Here is a 22265-nt window from a genome sequence, read left to right on the forward strand (position 1 = left end):
TGTAAACTCTTCAATTTGTTGGGGGGGGGGGGGGGAGAAAAAAGTCACTCTCAAGCATATTACTAGTTTTCTGTGGCAGACAATTCACTCCACATTTGACTGAAAAAAAATTTTTTTTAGAGGTTTCTGCCTTAGGGTACATCCCTCCCTGGGATATGAGAGAGAGAGAGACACAAAGAGAGAGAGAGAAAGAGACAATGAGAGGGAAAATGAGAAATCACCCCCCCAGGGGAGGTGTCCACGTCTCAATTCTCCTCTCAGGATCTTGGACACTCTTGCACATGGGTTGACCCTGAGTTTCAAGCCACCTTGTCAGGACTCGAACCACATTGGCCAAGTGGGAGTCCAGCAACGTAACTGCTATGCCATCTGCTAGCCCCCACATACGACTAAAATCAATAGTCATTACAAAATGCTCTAAGTTATTTCCTTTTCCAACTCAATTATGACAGTTTTTTGAAAATCTCTTTTTCTGGTATAAGTTATTTTATTAAAAATTGGAATTACTTCAAGATAGATTATTATTAGGGACCAGCAGGTAGTGTGGTGGTTAAGGGTGCTGGACACTCCCACATGGCCGACCGTGGTTCCAGTCCTGGATCTGGTGGCTTGCTTTCTCACTTTCCTTCTCTCTCTCTCTCTAGTCAAATTAAAATGAATGAATAAATAAATACATAAAAGCAACGTTAAAAAAAAGATTATTATTACATCAGCAATAAAAGGCCCCATTATTTTCATACTTTTGCTGTGTAATTATGGTAAAGTTCTTTCTGCTCATATCACTATCCCTTAGAGTATTGCTAACCTTTTCCTAGAGCCAGTTTCCCTAAAAAAAAGAGAACTTCCTCAGTCCCTTCCTTGTCTGGTAATTTCTAAGTAAAGAAGAAAGTCCAAACGCCTCTACTTACCAGTCATTGCCATGATATAAGAGACAGACATAAAGACAGGTACTTTCAAGATTTGTTATATAGGTAAAAACAAAACCAAATGCTAGGCATGTATTTAGGCCATGCTAACCTAAAACTCAGTGGACCAGTAATGATGTTCACATTTAAACTGGAGCCTCAATGGTCAACAAGAGACCACCATTAATTCATTCTGAAGCAGTTTCTTAGATTTTTTTTAAGAACACTAAACTATATTATCAGTAAGAAAACTATCTAGTTATCAGCAAGGATAAGCATCAACATTCTCTAGTATCTTATATAAATTATACTAGTCCTTTCTGAAGCAGTTCCTTAAGATCATATATTAATTAGTAGGTGTGACAAAGAACCTAGGTATCTCATTTTATGTTTTAAATATTACAGATAATTCAAAATATGCACCTTTCTTTCTTTCTTAAACTGTATACCAGATGTTCTTCTACTTTTTTTTTCATTCGTTATTAGTTTATCTTTTTAGAGAGAGAAAAAGAGGGGAAGGGCATCGCCAATAAGGTCTTCACTCTGCCATCCATCCCTTCTCAGCAGCCCCAGCTCATGAGCCCGTGTGAGTGTGCCCAGCATGCTCAGGAGTTCCCAGGGCATAAGCCAAGAACCTCTCCCATGTGAGGCTAATTATGTTAGGACTGCACCACCTCCAGGTCCCAAGATATGCATCTTCCATATAAAGACCATGGGCCATTATTTCTCAAATTGAGTTCTAAAGGCAACTAGAATCAAAATATTCTCAACAGTCCTATATAGAGAGTACGACATAGTTTCTACCATCAATAGCAAGAGTTGGCACAGTTTTCTGCAAAGGGCTGAATAGTAAATATTTTACACTTGCACGCTATTAGGTCTCTCACAACCTTTCAACTTACCATTGCAAAAATGACCACAAGCACCACATAAATAAGAGTGTGACTGTGCTCTAATAAAACTTACTTATAAAAGCAGGTGATCGCTAGCTGTAGTGTGTCAACCCTTGGTCTAGACAGACTCCATAGTCACTACAGTCTCTATCATCTATAATTTCAGCCTTCTATAAGTTCTCTATTACAACTTTCAACTTTATCAATAACCCAAAAATGAACACACGTATGATGCACACATAGGGGCTTCTAACACTTGAGTACTTTAGGTGCCAGGTACATTTCTAAGTGTTTTATATGTATTAACTCATTTTATTGTCACAATTCCTATATGAGGTGGTAAATGAAATACATCGACATCAATCCTTGTCACAATATGACACATCTAAGTGGTAAAGACAAAATTCAAACTCCAGCAATCTGGTTCCAGAGCCCCAAAGTCTACCCAACAAAAGCCAAGAACAACTACACAATTCCAGTATCCAGTTTGTACTGGGTCATCAGAAAAGTCATGATGCATTTTTGCACAGAAAGACATACAAAAATACGTCATAACTTTTCCAAGGACCTGATATTTTTGTTTATAATTGAGTTAGCACTGGGTAGTAGTACTTTTAACTGCTGAGTCATATTTATAATAATATGCTTCTATATAAAAGCCAAATCACTAACAGTTGGCTATTACATTGTTTTGACTAAAAAATGTAGTGAGAGACCTGAATCAACACATGGCACAGGGTGGTAGAGCTGGTAAAAGGAACTGAGGTGCAAGAACCAACCCTGCAGTAGTTACCAAAATATACACTGTGAGCAATTAAGTAACATAGCACTGTCTTTCAATTAAAGTGGCTTTGCCTTTTCCAGATCTACTCCTTTGGCATTCTGAATATATAAACAACAAGCTAATATTGATACATTTTTTTAAAAAACATGATGATTCATATATTGCTGAACTCAAGAGGGTCACAGGGATTTTTCTTTCTCAGTTCTTCATATAAGGACTATAATATGGATAAAGGTTCAATAGATTACTCAGGTTTTGGAACACATTAGATTAAGACAAATGTGTATCACATAGGAATCAGAATTAAGGCAAAACAAAAGGTACCATTCTGACTATATTGATGAGGCAAATGGATCTTTTCTCTCTTACTATATGTTAATAATTGCCTTTCATGTTTTCCCTTAATGCAATGATTGTTTTGTTCTTTTCTATGTAGGCTGAAAGACTTATTATGTGTGAATATGTATCTTTAAAAAAATTCAGTTGAAGCTACTTTAACATGTATTAAAATAAAGAGCTTTTCTCTAAAAGAAGATTCTTATTGTTGGAGTGTAACTTACTTCTTGAAGATAGCATCTTCTTATGAATGGGTGAATGACTAATTCAAAATATTAGAACATTAAATTAACTCAATGCTTGAATATGTTATTCAACTTAAAGTGGAGTTTAGTTTGGAAGTTACAACTTAGTGCTTTACTCTAGAAGAGAAATTGTGATGCTCTCAACCTTAGAAAAAAGTTAGAAAATCTGTTCCAATCTATTAAAACCTTATATTCTTCAATTAATTTGTTTACAAAAAATCAACTGAAATTGTTTGCTATAGCTAATAAGAGTTTAACAAAATATAACCAATTATACTAATAAGTGGTTACTAATTACTAAGACAAAATTTCTTTGAAAATTGATTAAAACTCTATTAGTCTTACTCAATTTTATGTTTCCCTGAAGAGAAAATACTTATTAAAATTTTGGAACTAGAATAATCCAGTTTACTCAATGATATCACTCAACTATAAACCAAAAAATTATTATTTTTTGAATTGCCAAAGGGCATGTACGTTCACCAAAGCAACAGAAAACAGAAAAAGGTAAGAAAGCAACCTCCAATGGGGCATGATCACATTATAATCCCTTCTCTTTAAGTCTTCCTTCCCATCAGGACTATGAGTATGCAGGTGAGTAAGCAACGTGCCCTGTGTGTTTTTTCAAACCACTGGGCTACGATTCTAACCTTGTTTAGCTATATGAAATTCTGTTCCCTTAACCACAGGCTATAGGGCTGGCCCAACTAAACTTTTAAAAGCTTTTTAAGGGCCAGCCAGTGGCATGGTGGTTAAGGCTGCTGGATCCCATACTGCCAACTTTATGACTCCAGTACCTGACCTAGAACTTGAAAGATATACCAAGAATGTGTGTGTGTGTTCACAAATCTTAAAAGAATGAAGGAGAAGGGATTGTGGCGTGGCCATTCCCCAAGGGGTGATTTCTCACTGTTCCTCTCTTCCTCTTTCTCTAATGAATACACAGACCCTATATCAAAAACTTAAAAAAAAAAAAAAATTATTGTGCTATTCAGAGTTTAAATCACATTTTTCCTCCTCAGTTTCAAATGACTAGATGTGTCTGCAAGTCCATCCCAACTAAAACCCGGTGGATGAGGCAGTAATATACCAGTCAGTTCATGTTAAACTTCTTCACTAATATTTCTCAGATAAAACTGGTATCAACTAGTATTCCAGAAATAAAGTCATTGAGACAAATAATCAATAGCTTTTTTATACCTTATCCAGATTCCTTATATTAAAGCATCAGAAGATCACTGTATTAAAACACTTAAACCTAAAGATATTTTCTTAAATAACACCTTTTCTATTAAAAGAGAAACCTAGAAATACAGTGCTTTTCTGTACAAATAAGGAGTTAATGAACATCCACAGTTGCTAAGTTTGAATCATAGTTAATTCAGTGAACGTACCACTTCACGAATTTGAGATTTTGATATCCACATTTGTAAAAGCAATTTCTCTTCATTTGGAACTCAATTGAAAACAAAATCTTTTGAGAACAGTTAACTCTAGATACAAAAAATGTCTAAAATAACAGTTCATTGTGTTTAACACTGTACAAGACAGTACTAGTCAAGAACTATGATGGTGCATATATGTAATGACTACTCACAAACTGAAGAAAAAAAGTCAATCTTGGAATTACATGTTTCCCTATCATGCTAGCTTTTATTTATCATAGGAAATGGGTAGTTGACTCTAAGAGAATACAGCAAATAGCCAAAAACAGTTGAGATTAAAATGAATTCATAATAGTGTAGACTATGACAATGGGTAACTAAATATGCAAATGGTGAACCATAAAATGCCACATCAAGGGCTAATTTCATGAATAATTGAACACAATATGATCTATAGAGTTATTCAATCAAGATTTCTGCTGCTTATTGAAATTTATAAATTTCCTTCTTTATTGGTAATATTACCTATCTAAAAGTCTTATCTCAACCTAGTAATCTATTAAGAGACTTGTGCCTTCAATTTTTCTCTTTTTATATACAATCATGAATCACACAATGACAATTCAGTCAATAGTGGACCCCAGTGGTCCTATAAGAAACATTATAATATAGGCTATATCATATAGCCTAGGTGTGTATATATATTAATAGTTTCTTATACCATCTAGGTTTGTGTGAGTACAGTCTATGATACTCATGAAAATGATAAAAATCGCCTAACTACGCGTTTCTAAGAACTTATTCCTGTAGTTAAAACACACATGACTATATCTGAGGTTAGGAATGCATCTTAGGAAACTAGGAAAAATCTCAAGGCTAAATGTTAACACGCTAGTTTAGAAATTCCTTAACCTATCTATTTTATTTCAATCATTAATAAGAAGTAAACTGAATCTCTTTTTCTGAAAAGGTGGGGTGGGATGGGAAAACTATCTTATTCTGTTGTAACATTATATTAACACTATGCAATAAATATGAAATAGAATGGTCTAGGGGAAATAAAGGCTAGGAGGAAACTGCATATAACATGAGCTTTGGAGTTAAAGCTATAAATTTGGTAGCTAAGTTCTATTATATTCATTAGCCACAAGACCTTGGACAAATTATCTTCTGATTCTATTTACTAGTCATTAAAAATGGAAATGGCCATAATTTGTACCTGGAAGGAATTTTGTGAGCTGGGGGTGGGGGTACTTCAGGAGGAGGTATTTCATCTTTCAACAATCTCTACCCATAAGTACCAGAAAACAATCACTGAAATAACAAATTATTCTGCTTTTAAGGCATAAGCAAACTGAATTCCGAGAATATGATAGTAAAAGTAAAGGCTTTCAACTTTTCTAATGTTGGTGAAAGGGAGAATAATAGACATTTGCAAAATTTTTGCCTACAATTTCAGAAAGTTCGCTGACTCCTTAAATCAGCAGCTAAAAAATAAAATAATTTTAAAAATCCCAAATTAAAAAAATAATAATGCCATATATCTGTCCTACTTCCACCTTAACAATATACAGATATAAATGAGAAAAGATTAAAGAAAATAATCCTTCCCAGTTAAGAGTCACAAGGTTCTCCACCAAACAGGAAAACTCATTTTCCTCAATGGAAATAAATGTTCCACTGAACTGTATTCAACTGTAGAGACTGTAGGCAGCTGCTTCTTTGTCACCTTAGTCACTACAGGAACTAGCATTAAGTTTTCTTTCCTCCTTACCCTGGCAACTTGTTGAAAACCAAACCATAACTGGCTTTAAGGAAAAAATCAAATTTTACTTTCTAAATTAGTGATTTAACATGGCAAACTCCTTAGTTATTTAGTGACCTGAAGTCATTCAAAACTTTCCTTATCATGTCATTGCTTTCAAAAGTGTAAACCACTGAATGAAAAACTACTTAAAGTCAAGAGTCTAAAACAAGGAAAATAAAACATTTAGAATTTAAGTTATTTATTCTACTTAGTGTCAACTTGCATATATGCAAGTGCTTCTAGTCAAACTTGAAGTAGGTGGAAAATGAGTCTTTTTTTTTATTATTGCTCAAACATTGGAACTGCTCAATAAATAATTGTTGAATATGTAATATATCCTGGATCCCTATAAGAGGAATGAGAATGAAGACAACTGAATTATTAATTACAAGTACCTAGCACACAGATGTTAAAAATATGTATGCTGTTGGACACAGAGTGGTGCAGTGCAATGCAATCCAGTGCAATGCAACTGGACTCATATGAGAAAGGTCCTAGGTTCACATCTTGGGACCTCCCTTGAGCCTACCAGGCACATGCATGCATGCTAAGATCTTTGCTGTCTGGGAATGGGGATAGATTGAGGCATGAAGATACTGCTGGGGGTTCTTCTGTCTCTATTTGCTTCTCTCTCTCTCTCTCTCTCTCTCCATGTTTCTTTTAGAATGAATGAATGAATGAATAAGTCTATCTTTTGGATGAATTAACAAATGAATGACTAAATGAGTCAAAAAATAGAAAAATATGGCTACAAACTGTAGACTCTCCAGATTTCAAACTTTCTGCTACATGAACAAGCCAAGCAATCTAAGTTTTTAGTTAAGTAAATGTGAAGAGTAATTATCAAAGACAGTTTTACCGGTTTCCTGCTTGACATAAATAGGGATGCTAGGAAGTTATATTAAAATGAACTATTTGCCTAAAATTGTGCTAGCGAATTACACTGATTCTTAATATGGTTGAAATGAAAACCTGACTCAAACAAAATCAACAGTACAAAACTGAGCTCAAGATAAAAAAAAACAAACAAAAAGAACTCAAAAATGAGTATCAGCCTAGTGACGGTGACGCAAGTAGAGGGGCTGCTGCATCAGACTGGGACCACATGAGAGATTCACGTTCCCATCCTGGATCAACCAAAACACGCCGGGCATGGTGGCACACAACTGTAATACTGGCTAACTGGGGGCCGGAGCAGGAAGATCACAATAAACTAAACCTATCAAACCATCTACATTTTCTCCCTCTCTCTCATTAAAAAAAAAAAAAAAAAAAAAAAAAAAAAAAAAAAAAAAACATTTATTGACATTTATCATTATGCAGTTTTCCAGATCTAAAGAAAATCAGAATACCAAATGAAAATGAAACTGCAAAAACAAAGGTCCAGAGTCAATACAATTTTTAATGTTTTTTTTTTTTTTTTTTTTTAAAAAGCAAGGTCACATAACAATAATATATAGAAAACCACAGTTCAATAAAGAAATCATCTATGGTTCGTCACTTGATACCTTCAAATTGAAAAACTAGCCTCCATATTGGAGAAAGGTTTTAAAAAGTCAAGATGGGAGTTGAATGTATCAGGAATTTCAGGTTGGCTAGCAAATCTAGGAATGTACTTTCTAGTTTATTCTTTAAGACACTGTATCTTATTCTCTAGTAAACTGGAATCATACTGCAAATATGACATTTAAGAAAGGTAATTAAACTGCCTTTGCCTGTTACTTTTATCTAAAGTGCAAAGAATAATAAACTTAGAGCAAAAGATTTACATGAGATGACATGTATGTAAAACCTGGCACCAAGAAACTTACTTAGTAGTATCTCCCGTAGCACTCAGGTTTTATTACTGAAAATACCATTAAGAAATTTTGAATGAATGGGAAGGTGTGCATATCGACTAGAAAATAAAGGTTCCAGTATTCTGGAGCACACTTAATATGACAAATCAGACATGATTTTACAATTTCATCCACACTAAGAACTAGGTAGTATGCTGTTAACTCGTGCCATAAGAAAGGATGAGTTCTATGAATGCAATCAAGTGAAAACAGGATAAGCTCTTAAAAGAGAACTGAAGGGGACCAGCAGGTGGCATAGTGGTTAAGGCATGGGACTCTCTCATGGCCAACGGTGGTTCAAGTCTCAGACCTGGCAGCTTGAAACTCACACCAGGCACGTATGCGTGAGTGCCCAAAATCCTAAGAGGAGAATGAATGAGAAGAGATTGTGGTGTGGTCATCCCCTGGGGTGAGGAGGAGGACTTCCGCCTTTCTTTCTCTCTGTCTCTCTGGCGAGTGTGTGTACTCTATGGCAAAACTCTCTCAAAAACAAACAAGCTAACAAAAATAAAGAACTGAAAGGTGCACCAGCAGGTGGCATGGTGATTAAGGTGCTAGACCATGGTTCAAATCCCAAACATGGCAACTTGCTTTCTTACTTTCTCTCTCTCTTCACAGATAAAATTTTGAAATAATAATAAATAAATTCAAATAAATAATTCTAAAAAAATTAAAAGAACTGAAAGTTTCTCTATAATATAAAGAGATACTTAACCATATAAGAAAGTAGACGGTAATGGAATGGAGTCAAGTAATAGTCTTAAAATAGTCACCTATCCTACAAATCAGTATCACCAGAGCAAGAGCACATTAATCTATATAACACATTTTGTCTGTCTCCCTTAACAAGAATGGTAAAACATTAAGAGATACACCCTCGAAAGGGATCGAGGGTGAGGGAAATGCCATATACCTTATTTGGAGTGGAGATTACACAAGTATGTGTAAATGCCAAAACTAATAACATTAAGCACTTAAGAAATATGGGTTTTATTCTATGCAAATTATACCATTTAAAAAATGGCTCATTAATAAAGTGCTTCTTAATGAGGTTGGCAGGTTAAGGGTGCTAGACTCCCACATGGCCAACTGTGATTTGAGTCCAGGACCTGGTGGCTTGCTCTCTCTCACTCTCTCTCTTTCTCACTCTGTCTCTCTCTGGTGAAATTAAAATAAAGTCAATAAAATAATTATTAAAATAAATAATTAAGAAATAAAGTGCTCCTTACTTTTCTCACTGGAAAATTACAAAATGAACTACAAATAATCAGATCCAACTCAAAATATTTTGAGGAAGATAGTCTTTTAACTTTTCAGTGATAGATACGAAAGAAATTCTTTGAGATCATGGACCAGTAGAATTCCCATGTTCCATTTTCTGCAGAATCTAGGAACAAATACATACTTTTTAGCTACATTTTTTCACTGACTAGTCAAAATATCTTGTCTGAGGATTTTCAGTGGGAAATTTGCTTATCTGTTTCACTACTTGTCTTGTGAATGCTCCCAGGAGAAAAGGATGGGGAGGTATTACAGAGTTTTCAAACAGAGATCCAAAATGTGTGGGGCGACCTTGGGACGCAGGTATTCTGTGCTTGTGATATTCTGATATCACAGGGCTGTCAGAAGGATAAAGTGTGTTAACTTATCAAAGCACTTTGAAAAGTGAAAGTATATATTGTAAAGTGGCATTGGGCATGCAAGTGACACAGTCAAACTGCAAATTCAGTACCACCATTACTTCTTTAAGAACACTCAACACAATCTCATTTGGAAGTTCAAGGTGGAGGAAACAGGAAGGTCAGGAAGGTCATCCCCCCCACCACCCAAATGAGAGGGGTGAATGACATCTCTTCCACTACTGAACTAGATTTCAGGAATTTGATCTTCCAACACATTTGGTATAATCAGGTAAATGTTAAAAGGGAAGTGAGGGATAAGGCCTACATCAAGACAAATTATTCCCTTCCCTAGTTCTGTCAAGAATCAGGGGGGGAGAGATGAACTGCTCCTGCACTACAACGAACTTGCCTCCTAAAATACCCCAAATGCTGGACAAGGAATCGGCAAACGTGTACTGTATTCTCCCACAAAGCTTTAGCACACACCTCGATGCCTCCCTCAAATCGCGTTCATTCCAGACACGAGGGACAGAAAGGCCTAGACGTCTTCAACACTCATCCCAACACCCTCCCCCTTCCCTTCCAGGTCCAGCGGCCTCCGGCCATCACACCCTTTCCAGATCGCCCAACCCCTGGGCCGCCAGCCTCACCAGCTGTTCCGGGCGGCTGGAGCTCCGATCGGTTGGCGCCCGGCGGCCCCGAACATCAACGACACCCAGGAGCCTGGCCTCGAGGCTCAGGCCCGAGAACAGACTCCAACTACTAAAGCACCCGCTACTTGGAAGGAGCAGTTCAGCATTTTGAGATGAGCTTCCGGAAGCAGGCTGGAGGAGGAAACCGGATGGCCGAAGCAACCATTCGTTCTCCTCCCCCGCTGCTTTCTCCTTCCTCTTGTCGCCTCTGTGCACGCACGGAAAAGATCCAGGCAGATAGAGTATACTTTTTTGCTACAAAAAAACTCCTAAGTCTATTGCTATTATTTTTGAACATAAGCAAGGTGCCAGAAAAGAAGCGTGAACTAAAAGTCGAGCCTCTGCGCCCCCCCCGGAGACGGGCCGATGGTTTAGCCCGGTTGCCAAGGAGACCAAGAGTAACACCAGAGGTAAACCCCAGACCCAGAGGCGATGGCCACCTTAGCCAGGCTGCAGGCTCGCTCAACCTTCGTAGCAAATCAGTACTACTTTAGGAACAGGTAAGACGTGGAGAGAGGGATGGCGCACGGGGCCGGCGTCACGTTAGCCGGCTGTCCCTCACAGGGACAGATTCCCTAACTCGGTAGGTAGCGCCCAGACCCCCTTTGTCAGCAGCTAAGAGAGCTGAACTTTAAAGGCTGTGTTACTACAGGGGTAATAACAGATGAGGGGGCCACCGATACTCGGTTTGAGGTGACTGAAGGAAAAGTCCAGCATATATAAACGTGTAAAGAGCTTTTTTTCTTCAACTTACTTCCACATTTTGTTAAAATCTATCTTCTTCCCTGTTAAAGGTGTAATATGCTGAGTGGGGTCACCCAGGCTTCCTAGCTGAGTGTGAGCTCAGGGTGTCCTTCAGTGAGGATTTGAGCCTCAGTTATTACTTCCCTGACGTCTCTGGACTCAATGGTTCTATGACTTTTTTTTTTTTTTAATGTTTTTGATACAGGGCACGTGCATTCCCTGGAGACAGAGAGAGAGAGAGAGACAGTGAGTGGGAAAGTGAGAATCACTCTCCCCTCCCCCCAAAGAGGAATGGCCATACACAATTCCTTGTCCTTCTTTCTCCTCATGGGAGTTGGGCCACACACATCACTGGCATGAATTTCAAGCCCCTGGGTCTGGGACTTGAACCATAGTCTACCATGTGGAAGTCCTCTTGGCCCCTCTTACTCTTAAAGCGAAAGTATCTAAACCATCCTGACAACGCAATTAGTACCAGCATTTTCATCTATAGGAAAAAACTAAGAAACACATTAGCAGCCTCCCTTCTCTCCCTACACCCAAAGTTCTCCCCTAGGAAGAAGTTCATTTTAATGATGACTTTTGGAAGGATGGTCCTGAGAGGATTGCCAACTTAAGAAAAGTTGCAAAACTAGTGAATTAGACTAAGATACAATATAATGATGTGGCAGACTAATGGAAAATATGTCCCGTAAGACAAGATCTTGTTGGACTGTTACTATTCTAACATTTATCTCACCTACCATTTTGTTATTTAACCATTTCCTTCTCTTACAGAACTGACTGTAATCCAATTTCACATTCTTTGGTGAGATAATGTGTATCTCCCTTCTTTTTTTTTTGAATTTTTTTAAAATTTATTTATTTACATTAATTCACTATACATCATTACAAGATATAAAATGAGATTTTCCCTCCAGAATAAACTGTATATTGGTTTAATCAAGCACATCAACATACATGTTATCATCAATAAAAAATTTTACATTTCTTGTTTTTTGTATATTTTGCTTTTTTTTTCCCATCCTTGATTCCCTATCTCTCACCCTCTGCCATATCCCACCCTCCTCCCACACTGTCTCTGGTATCCATGGTTGCTTTCTATGCCTTTTCCTCCCATTTTATTGATTCGCTAATGAACTTAATTAATCTAAATATTTCCAATATCGAGCACAGCTGATATATACATATACATGAACACAATCTGCCTTTAGGCATAAACCTCAGTGAGTAGAATGAACATACTATAAAGTAGCACCTAGCTGGGGCTATGTAGCTTACTGCAGTCATTAAATATGCGTTTTTTTAAATTTCAAGAAAAACAGTTTTTGTGGGGTTTTTTCTCCTGAAACTATTTTTTTAATTAATTAATTTACATTCATCCCCTAAGCATTGTCACAGCATATAGCATGTGGTTTCCTATCCAGAATATACTGCGTAGTGGCTTAATCATACATGTTATCATCAATAATTTTCCATTTATAGTTATATATATATATATATGTGTGTGTGTGTATATATCTATATAAATATAGATATATACACACACACACACATTTATATTTAACCCTATGTCTGAACCTCTGCCCTTTCCCACCCTCTTCTCACACTATCTCTGGTGTCTACAGTTGTTTTCCATTCCTTTTCCCCCCACATTTTATTGATTACACAATTTCTTAAATAATCTAACTACTTTCAATAGAAAGTTCGGCTGGTAATTTCAAGGAAAGCAGTTTTGAACTGGTAAGGAAATTTGCTTAAAACTTAAAGCCTAGAAACAGGTTAGTGTGCTGTTCAAACAGTAGATACATGAACCTATTGACAGCTCAAGACAGGAAAAAAAACTCCTAAAACTGGACAACAAAGCCTAGAAGCAGCAATATTTTAGTCAAAAGTCACAGAATGCTATTTCACCAGTTCAGTCTCATGTACTTATAATCTATCTTCTGTTGTTGTTCGATCTTCCTGGTTGAATTCTAGCATATAATATTCAACTCTAGACTTGTCCCTATGACTAAGTTGGCCATTTTCTTAGTTTTTGAACTCTTGTTTTTGTGTTTCTACATTTAATTGTCCTGATATAGCACTCCTTTGAGAACTTCTTGGAGATCTGGTCTGGAAGCTGGCAAATTCTTTCAGGTTTTGTGTATCTGAGAATGTTCTGTCTTTTCTTCCCATATGAAGGATAATCTTGCCTGGTACAGTATTCTTGGTTGAAATTGCTTTTCCCGTAACACTTTGAATATATTTTCCCATTCTTTCCTCTGTCACATTGTTTCCGATGAGAGGTCTGCTGTTAGCCTGATGGGATATCCCTTCTAGGTAACTTGCCATTTCTCTCCTGCCAATCTTAGCATCTTGTCTTTGTGGTTTTGGTCAGTCTGGCTATAATGTATCTTGGAGAAGATCTTCTTGGATTGATTCTATTTGGGGTCCTTTGTATTTCTTGGGACTGGATCTTTGAGTGCCTCTCTAGGTTTGGAAAGTTTTCTTGCAGAATTTCATGGAATATATTATCAATGCCCTTATGAGTCTCTTTGCCTTCTGGGATGCCAATTATCTGGATGTTTGGATGTTTGACAGTATCTAGCACTTCTTGAAAATTATCCTCTTTTTTTTGGTCAATTTTCTGAGTCTTTGTGGTGGATTTTTCTAGGCCAGCAATTTTCTTTTCTATGTCTGAGATTCTATTTTATGTATGATTTAGTCTGCTTTTAATACTTTCAAGGGAAATTTGACTTCCTGTATTATAGCCTTCATCTCTAACAATTCCATTTGATTCTTTTGTAAAGTGTGTAATTCCTCTTTTAGATCTTACAAAAATTTTCTCGCCTCCTGGAACTCATCAGCTCCTTTCTCCTTTCTCTTCTGCAGTTCATTGTCTCTCTTCTCTTCTATCTTTGTTAGCTTCACCCTTACGAATGTTCTAAATTTTTTATCAGACATTTCCATGATTTCTATTGAACTATCTGTGGATGAAGAGGAATTATTCTTTTCCCTTGGAGGAGAGATATTTTCTTGCTCTCCCATATTTCTTGTGGCCCCGCAGTGATTTCTAGTCATCTGATGGATGGTGTGTTTCTTCCCAATCTTGAAGTTCAATCTGAGAGTCCAGGAGCATGTAGAAAAGGATACAGAGAGAGGAACAACAGCAACAACAACAACTAAGAAACAGAAAAAGAGAAGAAAAAAAAAGAGATTATTAACAAGAAAAAGGGAAAAGAGGGGCTGAAAGCCAAGAAAATGCTTTATCTTAAAAAATTTTATAAAGAAAAATTACAAAAAAGTGAGAAGACAGAGACAGAGGTAGAGAGAATCAGAGACAGAGACAGAAGGCTTGAAAGACTTCCTACCACTCGAGTTAGTGGGCTAGAGGCTGAATTATCAGTAGAAAAAATCTTCATTTCTCTTATTCCCCTGATATCACTAGTTCTCAGGAGCCAAGAAGGTATCTTCTTCTGAAGGCCTGTTCCCTTGCCTGTCTGTATCTCCCTTCTCGAACAATAGGTAAAGAGGCAATTTTCTTGAGAAGTTACTGTTACTTCCCATCTGTTATTGACTAGATCTGGTCTTTCCACATTTAATGTATGTCAGATCACTAGGGAGGGACCAGCAGGTGGCATGGTGGCTAAAGCACTGGACTCTCACAAGGGTGACCAAGGTTTGAGTCCCAGATGTGGCAGCTTGCTTTCTCATTCTGTCTCTCTCTCTCTCTGTGTCTCCCTCTGGTGAACACACATGCCCTGTAGCAAGCTAATTAAAAAAATGATAATAAATTAAATTAAGTAAATCTTAAAAAAAAAGAATCACCAGGTAACTTAATGAAATAATGTTTTTATTAGTGACAGAGAATCTGCATTTCTCATGAGTTTGTGTGAGACCACACTTTGAATAAAAAGTGAACTTTGTAGAGGAAAAACTATGTATGAGCCTAATATTAATTCTTTCTTCGAAATTTGTTATGTGAGAGAGAGAACAAAAGAGAAAAGGAGAAGGGTCTCACACATTCTTCCCGCAGGCCTCCCAGTCAGGTTCATGGACACACACATGCATGCCTGGCATGTACAGGTAAACCTGGCAACAGAACTCTACTCTACCCTTATGACTTTCAGCATCGCAGAGTGGCACACTACCGTTGCGTGACTGTAGCTATACCTTTCTTTTTTGGAGAGGTTTTAAGCCACCGGGTCTGGGACTCGACTACATGGGAGTCCAGCGACATATCCATTACGCCAGCTGCTGGTCTCAAGTAGCTGTACCTTTTTTAAACATCCTTATGAATTATATGTTTATTCTCTATTTTTGGATTACTTATTTAATGTTATTATTATTAATTTTTTGAGAGTTTTTTTGCTAGAGGGCGTGTGTGCTCGCCTGACAGAGAGAGACAGAGAGACAGAAAGCGAGAAATCACTCCCCAGGGGGAATGGCCACGCCGCAATCCCTTCTCCTCTCGGGATCTTGGGCATGCATGCACACGCACCCGGCATGAGTTTTAAGCCACCGGGTTCGGGACACAAACTGCGGGTGACTACGTGGGAGTCCAGTGACATAACCATTATGCTAACTGCTGGTCCCTTATTATTATTAATTTTTAATTTGACCAGAGAGAGAGAGAAAGGGAGAGTGAAAAATCAAGCTGCCAGGGCTGGGACTCGAACCATTGTCGACCATGTGGGAGTCCAGCACCTTAACCATCACACCATCCACCAGCCCCTTTTATTCTCTTTTTACATGAGGCTGGGAAAATTAAATTCAGAGAAATTGTGTAATTTGTGTAAGGTCACAGAACTACCACTTATCAAAGCCAAGTTACCTAACTCCAAATTGTATGTTTACTACAACTGGACAAGATTTTTTTGTTCTACTAAATTGGTCTGGTTGATTAAGTAGCAGCAAAGAACTAAGATCCATAAATTTAAATGGCTTGCCAGAAGCCTACGGAACATCTTGGAGGACAGTGTTACTAGAGCAACATGAGCAAGGCATAGAACAGTAGCTGGACCTGAACATTTGGGTTATTTAAGCCAGAGTAAGGATATGATATAGGCTTTTACTCTGATAGAGATAGGACACCATAAGCATTTTCAGAAGAGAAATTATATTATCTGACTTCTGTTGAAAATTAATAAATTAACCTCTGAATTATTTTTCAGTTGAATAAAGCATTTTCTTTTTTTCTTTCTACTGTCCTCCTCCACTTTTGTCTTTTATTGAACATTTGTGGCCTGCTTTTTTTTTTTTTCCAAGAAAGGGAGAGAGATAAAGAGAAAGGTATTTTTTTAGTAGGATTCACCATGCAGCAGTCTTCTTCGCCCAGCTCCCCAGCTAGGACACTGTGCCAGCCACCTCACTTGGTCTATTTTCAGATTGGTACAGGGCTCTTCCGTGTAGCCCCAGCCTCACACAACTGCACCCTAATGCTTTCTGCTGTTTGCACATGCAGCTGGGCTGGATTTTTACTTCTTAATAAATTTTAAGTCAAATATGATTTTATAAATTAAAAAATATATTTGAAATCATGTATAGTTTTTAAAAATGTGTAAACAGAAACTAGCCTGATATGTGTAAAAATCTTTCTTAATTGACTTAGCTGCATATATAGTGAAATATGCAGAAAGCATATTGTTGACAAAGAGGGCTAGTAATTTTGTAGACATGCCATAGAGATAAGTATTCAACTGTCAGATTTCCAGATCACTCACTGTCTGAAAGGAACATAAAAGTGTATGGGAATAGAGATGAGGAAGTAGAAAGAGAAATAATGTTGTTGAATAACTACTACATGCTGAAAATTCTGTTAAACCTTTGGCAAACACTATTTTATTTCATATATAATTATTATTTCTAGGTTACAGCTAAAACAAGTGAGATTTAGACAGTCTAAATACTTGCCAAAGATCAAAGACTTAGTGAAGTTTGATCCATGTCAGTCCAGATTTATACTTAAGATGGGAGAACTTAAAATGATTAAGTTCCTTAGTCTATATAGAACTTTCATTTATATATTGTATACATTTTATAAACATAGCCTAAAGGTAGTATGTTTTTGTAATGCAGTGTTTTGATTGTGACCTCTTACGTGAGGTTAGGTGTGGAATTTTCCATACTTGATATTATATTGGTTATTATATTGGTCCTTAAAGTATTTTGGATTTTGGAACATATCTGATTTTTGCATTAGAGATACTCAATCTGTAATGGCTTACTTTTAAGATGAACTCCTTTCTCTTCTATTAATTAATTACTCAATTTTCTGTTACAGTTTTACTTAATTCTGAATAATAAAACTTAGCAAAGTTTCTTCCAAATACACAAAATGATTTATAATGAACTGTAGGGACAGTTCTAATCCTAAAACTGTTACTTTAGAGTTAAATGTAAAATCTTAAATTTATACCCTTAAACTGTTTAAATATTAGTTTTTTTCATAAGTAAAATTAATGCTTATTGCTATATCAACTAAGAGTCAGGGGTCAGGTGGTCGTACAGTAGTAACTGGACTCACAACGAATGTCCTGTTTTTTGTCCCAGAACCCCCCTGAGCTCCCGAGGTACAGGCATGTCTGTGATTCTGGCCCAATGAGACCAGGAGTGAATCTCAGCATGAAAATCCTATTAGGGGTCTCTCTTTCTGTGGGTGTTTGTGTGTGTGTGTGTGTGTGTGTGTGTGTGTGTGTGCCTGCCTGCCTGCCTGTCTGTCTCATGAAGTAAACTCAAAAAAATAAAAGGTTAAATGATCATCTAACATATTAGGAAGTACCCAATAAACACATAATTATAACAAGAAATTATAACAGGAGTGCAGAGTATAAAATGCCTATGATTGGGATCAGCAGATGGCACAATGGCTATGCTTCTGGACTCCCATGTAGTTGACTACGGTTCAAGTCCTGGACCCAGTGGCTTAAACTCACACTGGCGTGTGTGCGTGCGTTCCCAAGATCCCAAGAGGAGAATGGATGAGAAGGGATTGAGGCGTGGCCATCCCCTCTACGGGGTGATTTTCATTTTCTGTCTCTCTGTCTCTCTCTGTCTTTCTGGTAAGTACACAGCCTATAGCAAAAACCTCTCAAAAAATAAAAATGCCCATGATCAATTCTGGATATTAAAAAGGCAGTTGATTAATTTCATATCTCTTCTTGAGTAGTTTTCTTTCTTGAAAACCTAAAAAATTCCATTAATGTATCAGATACTATTAATGAAGTGCATAAACTATAAGAATACAAATGAAAATTTTTTACTGAGATCTATACCTATGTAGTTTTTACTCAAATGAAAGTCTTCAGTATCTGTTTTAAACATTTTTTTATTAAAAAAGAGGAACTATTCCTAGTAATACAGAATACATAACTGTATAACAATGTTTTAGTCATTGATGAACCACATATAGGATGGTGTTTCCCTAATAAGCATAAAGGCGACTACGGTTCAAGTCCTGGACCCAGTGGCTTAAACTCACACTGGCGTGTGTGCGTGCGTTCCCAAGATCCCAAGAGGAGAATGGATGAGAAGGGATTGAGGCGTGGCCATCCCCTCTACGGGGTGATTTTCATTTTCTGTCTCTCTGTCTCTCTCTGTCTTTCTGGTAAGTACACAGCCTATAGCAAAAACCTCTCAAAAAATAAAAATGCCCATGATCAATTCTGGATATTAAAAAGGCAGTTGATTAATTTCATATCTCTTCTTGAGTAGTTTTCTTTCTTGAAAACCTAAAAAATTCCATTAATGTATCAGATACTATTAATGAAGTGCATAAACTATAAGAATACAAATGAAAATTTTTTACTGAGATCTATACCTATGTAGTTTTTACTCAAATGAAAGTCTTCAGTATCTGTTTTAAACATTTTTTTATTAAAAAAGAGGAACTATTCCTAGTAATACAGAATACATAACTGTATAACAATGTTTTAGTCATTGATGAACCACATATAGGATGGTGTTTCCCTAATAAGCATAAAGGCCATACACCATAGAGTCCAAGTTTGGATAAGCTATACCATCTAGTTTTGTATGGTTGCACTTTGTGATGTCGATACAATGATGTCACTTGAGGATGCTCTTCTTAAACTATATACCCATCATTAAGTAATGCCTGACTGTATTTATAAAATCCACAGCCAATATCAGAAATACAATAGAGATGGTCCCATTTCTTTGAAAAGAAAAACAAAAATGGACACTAATCCTTCCTATGCCTTTCATCCTAAAAGAGAGATCCCTGTTTGCCAACATTTTCACTATTGGTTCGTGGAAGGGAAAATTATTTTGGAAGTAACTTTCACTGCCTGTCAGTTCACCACTGCCCAAGTAATTTATGCAAACAACCCTGCATAGAGATTGAGCAATTGAGTATCTAGCAACATAAATAGGAAACCAGAAGCCACTTAGTTTGGAGAAAGGAGCTTAAGTCAAGAAATTGGAACAAATTCTAACTATGGCGTTAGAATCAATGGATGAAACAGGTATGCACTTAAATAAAAATGACAAGAGAACATTTAATGAATTAGAGGGAAAAGTTACTGTAGCCAGTTCTTAAAAAATTGTTTTCAACTTAAAAATGCAGTAGATCAGCTTAAAAACTAGAATAGTCATGTCAATGTAAATGTTTTAGGAAAGCAAACGAAGGAAATACTTAAAAGTATTCATAAAGAAAAGTCATAAGTCAGATGAACAATATTGAGGACATATCTAAAAGTCATAGTATTTTGGGTAACAGTCACTGCAGAATTTAGAGTGGAAATGTGGAAGAGATAGATTAATACTGAAGAAATCTTAGAAAACTTTGCTTAACTGAAGAAAGAGTATGACTTTGGGAAGAACTTGGTAAGGATTTTTTTTTCTGATGACATATTTCTTGGATATTATCTGCTAAAATTCTAAGGATATAGAAAAAAATTGTAAGTTTCAAATCTAGACAGAAAAAATATATATATTTGTTGTGGAAAGAGACCTTAAGTACCTAGAACACAGGGAATCAATAATTAGTAATGATTCAAGGCAATATCAAAGAATCCTAGGAATATTTATGTTTTGCGGAGGGATGAATGGACATTTTCAGATTATATAAAGATTCAGAGTCATGTCTTCCATATACCCTGTCTAAGGAAATATACTCAAGAAAATAATCTCTGTAATCAAAAATCAAATCAGGACAGAGATACCAAGATAGGAGAAAAAGAACAAAAGAAGTAATAGAAACAGTGATGAGCACTTATAATATTTGCAGTTCAATTTAAATGAGCATTATGTTACTGAATTTATGGAATACCTTGATATATGTAACTAGAAGAATCCATTTGGAACTTTAAGTATTCTTCCTAAACATCTCCTTGGGCGAGTTCCAAAATTCATTGTACATTTTTCACCTTCCAAGTAATTGCAGGCAATAGTCTTGCTACTTGTCACACTAGATTTCTTTTTTCCCAATTTTTAATACTAATTTCCTTACCATCTTCCCAACTATATGAATAATCTTTTCACTAACCTATAGAATGCCTCCACACCTCACCTAGTTCCAAAGTCAGTGCCATTGTGTGTTAGGGTATTTGTTTGGTTTGGTTTTAAGGTAGGGTCTCCCCATGTTGAAATTCTCCTGCCTCAGCATCCCAGTTGTAACATAGGCCCATGCCACCATACTCATCTCATTCGTTTTAAAGGTTTTGCCATAGGGTGAGTGTTCTCACTGGAGGGAGAGAGAGGAAAGTGAGAAATCACCCCCCCGGTGAGGTTGGCCATGCTGCAATCCCTTCTCCTCTATTCTCTTCCTGGGATATTGGGCCCCTGCACACACATCCCCTGCATGATTTTCAGGCTGCCAGGTCCAGGACTTAAATCACTGTCGGCCATATGGAAATCCAGCTTCCTAACCACCACACCCACTTCATTTTAAGATAGGGTTTCTCTATGTTGCCCTGGCTATCCTGCAGCTCATGATCCTCCTGCTCAACCTTCTGTTGTCACTGGAATTAACAGGTGCACACTACAACACTTGATCTTTAGATTGAACTAGGAATTGAACCCAGGTCTCCCTGAAGTCCCAGCCTGCAAAGTACAGTGTCTTAGGAACGTGCACCACTCCCACTGTGCCTGTTTTAGTTTTTTTTATGTAGGTCTACCACATTATCAGAATTTTGCTTTTTGTTTTTTGTTAAAAATTTTATGTAGTTGGGCCGGCAGGTGGTGTGGTTGTTAAGAGCACTGGACTCCCACTTGGCCAACTGTTTCAAGTCCTGGACCTGGCAGCTTGGTTTCTCTCTCTCTCTCTCTCTCTCTCTCTCTCTCTGTATGTCTCTCTCTGGTCAAATAAAAAATAATAATAATAATAAAGTTAAATAAAATGGCTATTTTTAAAAACTGTTATGTAATCAAACTAATAAATCTCTTTTCTGACTGTAGGGTTTTAGTAGGTTTTTTTATTTCCCTGCACCCAAAATGTTAAAGTTTTATTACATTTTTTCTTCACTCTTTATACAATTGTGTTTATGTGCAATGTGAAGTACAAATCTTTTTTCTATAGGAATATAATTGTGTCAACACCATTTATTAATAATCCATTCTATCCTAGTTTTAAATGTTGCTAGATAAGTAATAGGCATAAAAGATGATAAAGGAAGAAGCAACATTGTTTTTTACCAATAGTATGATTGTGTGCATAGAAAATTCTAAACCACATACAAAGGAAAAAAACTGAGAAATAATGAATTTAACAAGGTTATTATATACAAGGACAATACATAGTTGATTGTCTTTTTATATATACTGTGACAATCAATGGTAATGTGAAGATACAACAACATTGCCATTTACTAACATCAAAATGCATGCTATGGGCCAGCAGGTGGTATGAGGTTCAGGTGGGTGGATCCCACATGACCTATAGGGTTCAAATTCCTAATCCAGTGACTTGAAAATTATGCTGGGCAGTTATATGTATGTCCAAAGTCCTGAGAGGAGAACAGAGGTGGTGGGATTGTGGTGGCTATCCCTTCTGAGGGTTAATTTTTCACTC

At 36.8% G+C, this 22265-nt stretch overlaps 2 protein-coding genes across 5 annotated transcripts in view; one reads left to right on the forward strand and one right to left on the reverse strand.

The window, feature by feature from the left end:
* Positions 1–10625, reverse strand: part of GPATCH2 (G-patch domain containing 2) — a 189688-nt gene extending 179063 nt beyond the window's left edge. For both annotated transcript variants that reach the window (XM_014590651.2, XM_014590652.2), the window contains exon 1: positions 10466–10625. In XM_014590651.2, the coding sequence (XP_014446137.1) occupies positions 10466–10521 (56 nt within the window). In that variant the 5' untranslated portion in view covers positions 10522–10625. The remainder of the gene's footprint in view (positions 1–10465) is intronic.
* Positions 10626–10865: 240 nt separating this feature from the next.
* Positions 10866–22265, forward strand: part of SPATA17 (spermatogenesis associated 17) — a 263127-nt gene continuing 251727 nt past the window's right edge. For 2 of the 3 annotated variants that reach the window (XM_006155850.1, XM_006155849.2), the window contains exon 1: positions 10867–11007. In XM_006155850.1, coding sequence (XP_006155912.1) covers positions 10940–11007 — 68 coding nt within the window. In that variant the 5' untranslated portion in view covers positions 10867–10939. Of the gene's footprint in view, positions 11008–22265 lie in introns of all 3 variants that reach the window. The other variant, XR_335619.2, reaches the window with a different exon arrangement.

The sequence above is a fragment of the Tupaia chinensis genome, unplaced genomic scaffold (genome assembly GCF_000334495.1).
Source record: "Tupaia chinensis unplaced genomic scaffold, TupChi_1.0 Scaffold000473_1, whole genome shotgun sequence".
Classification (NCBI taxonomy): Eukaryota; Metazoa; Chordata; class Mammalia; order Scandentia; family Tupaiidae; genus Tupaia; species Tupaia belangeri.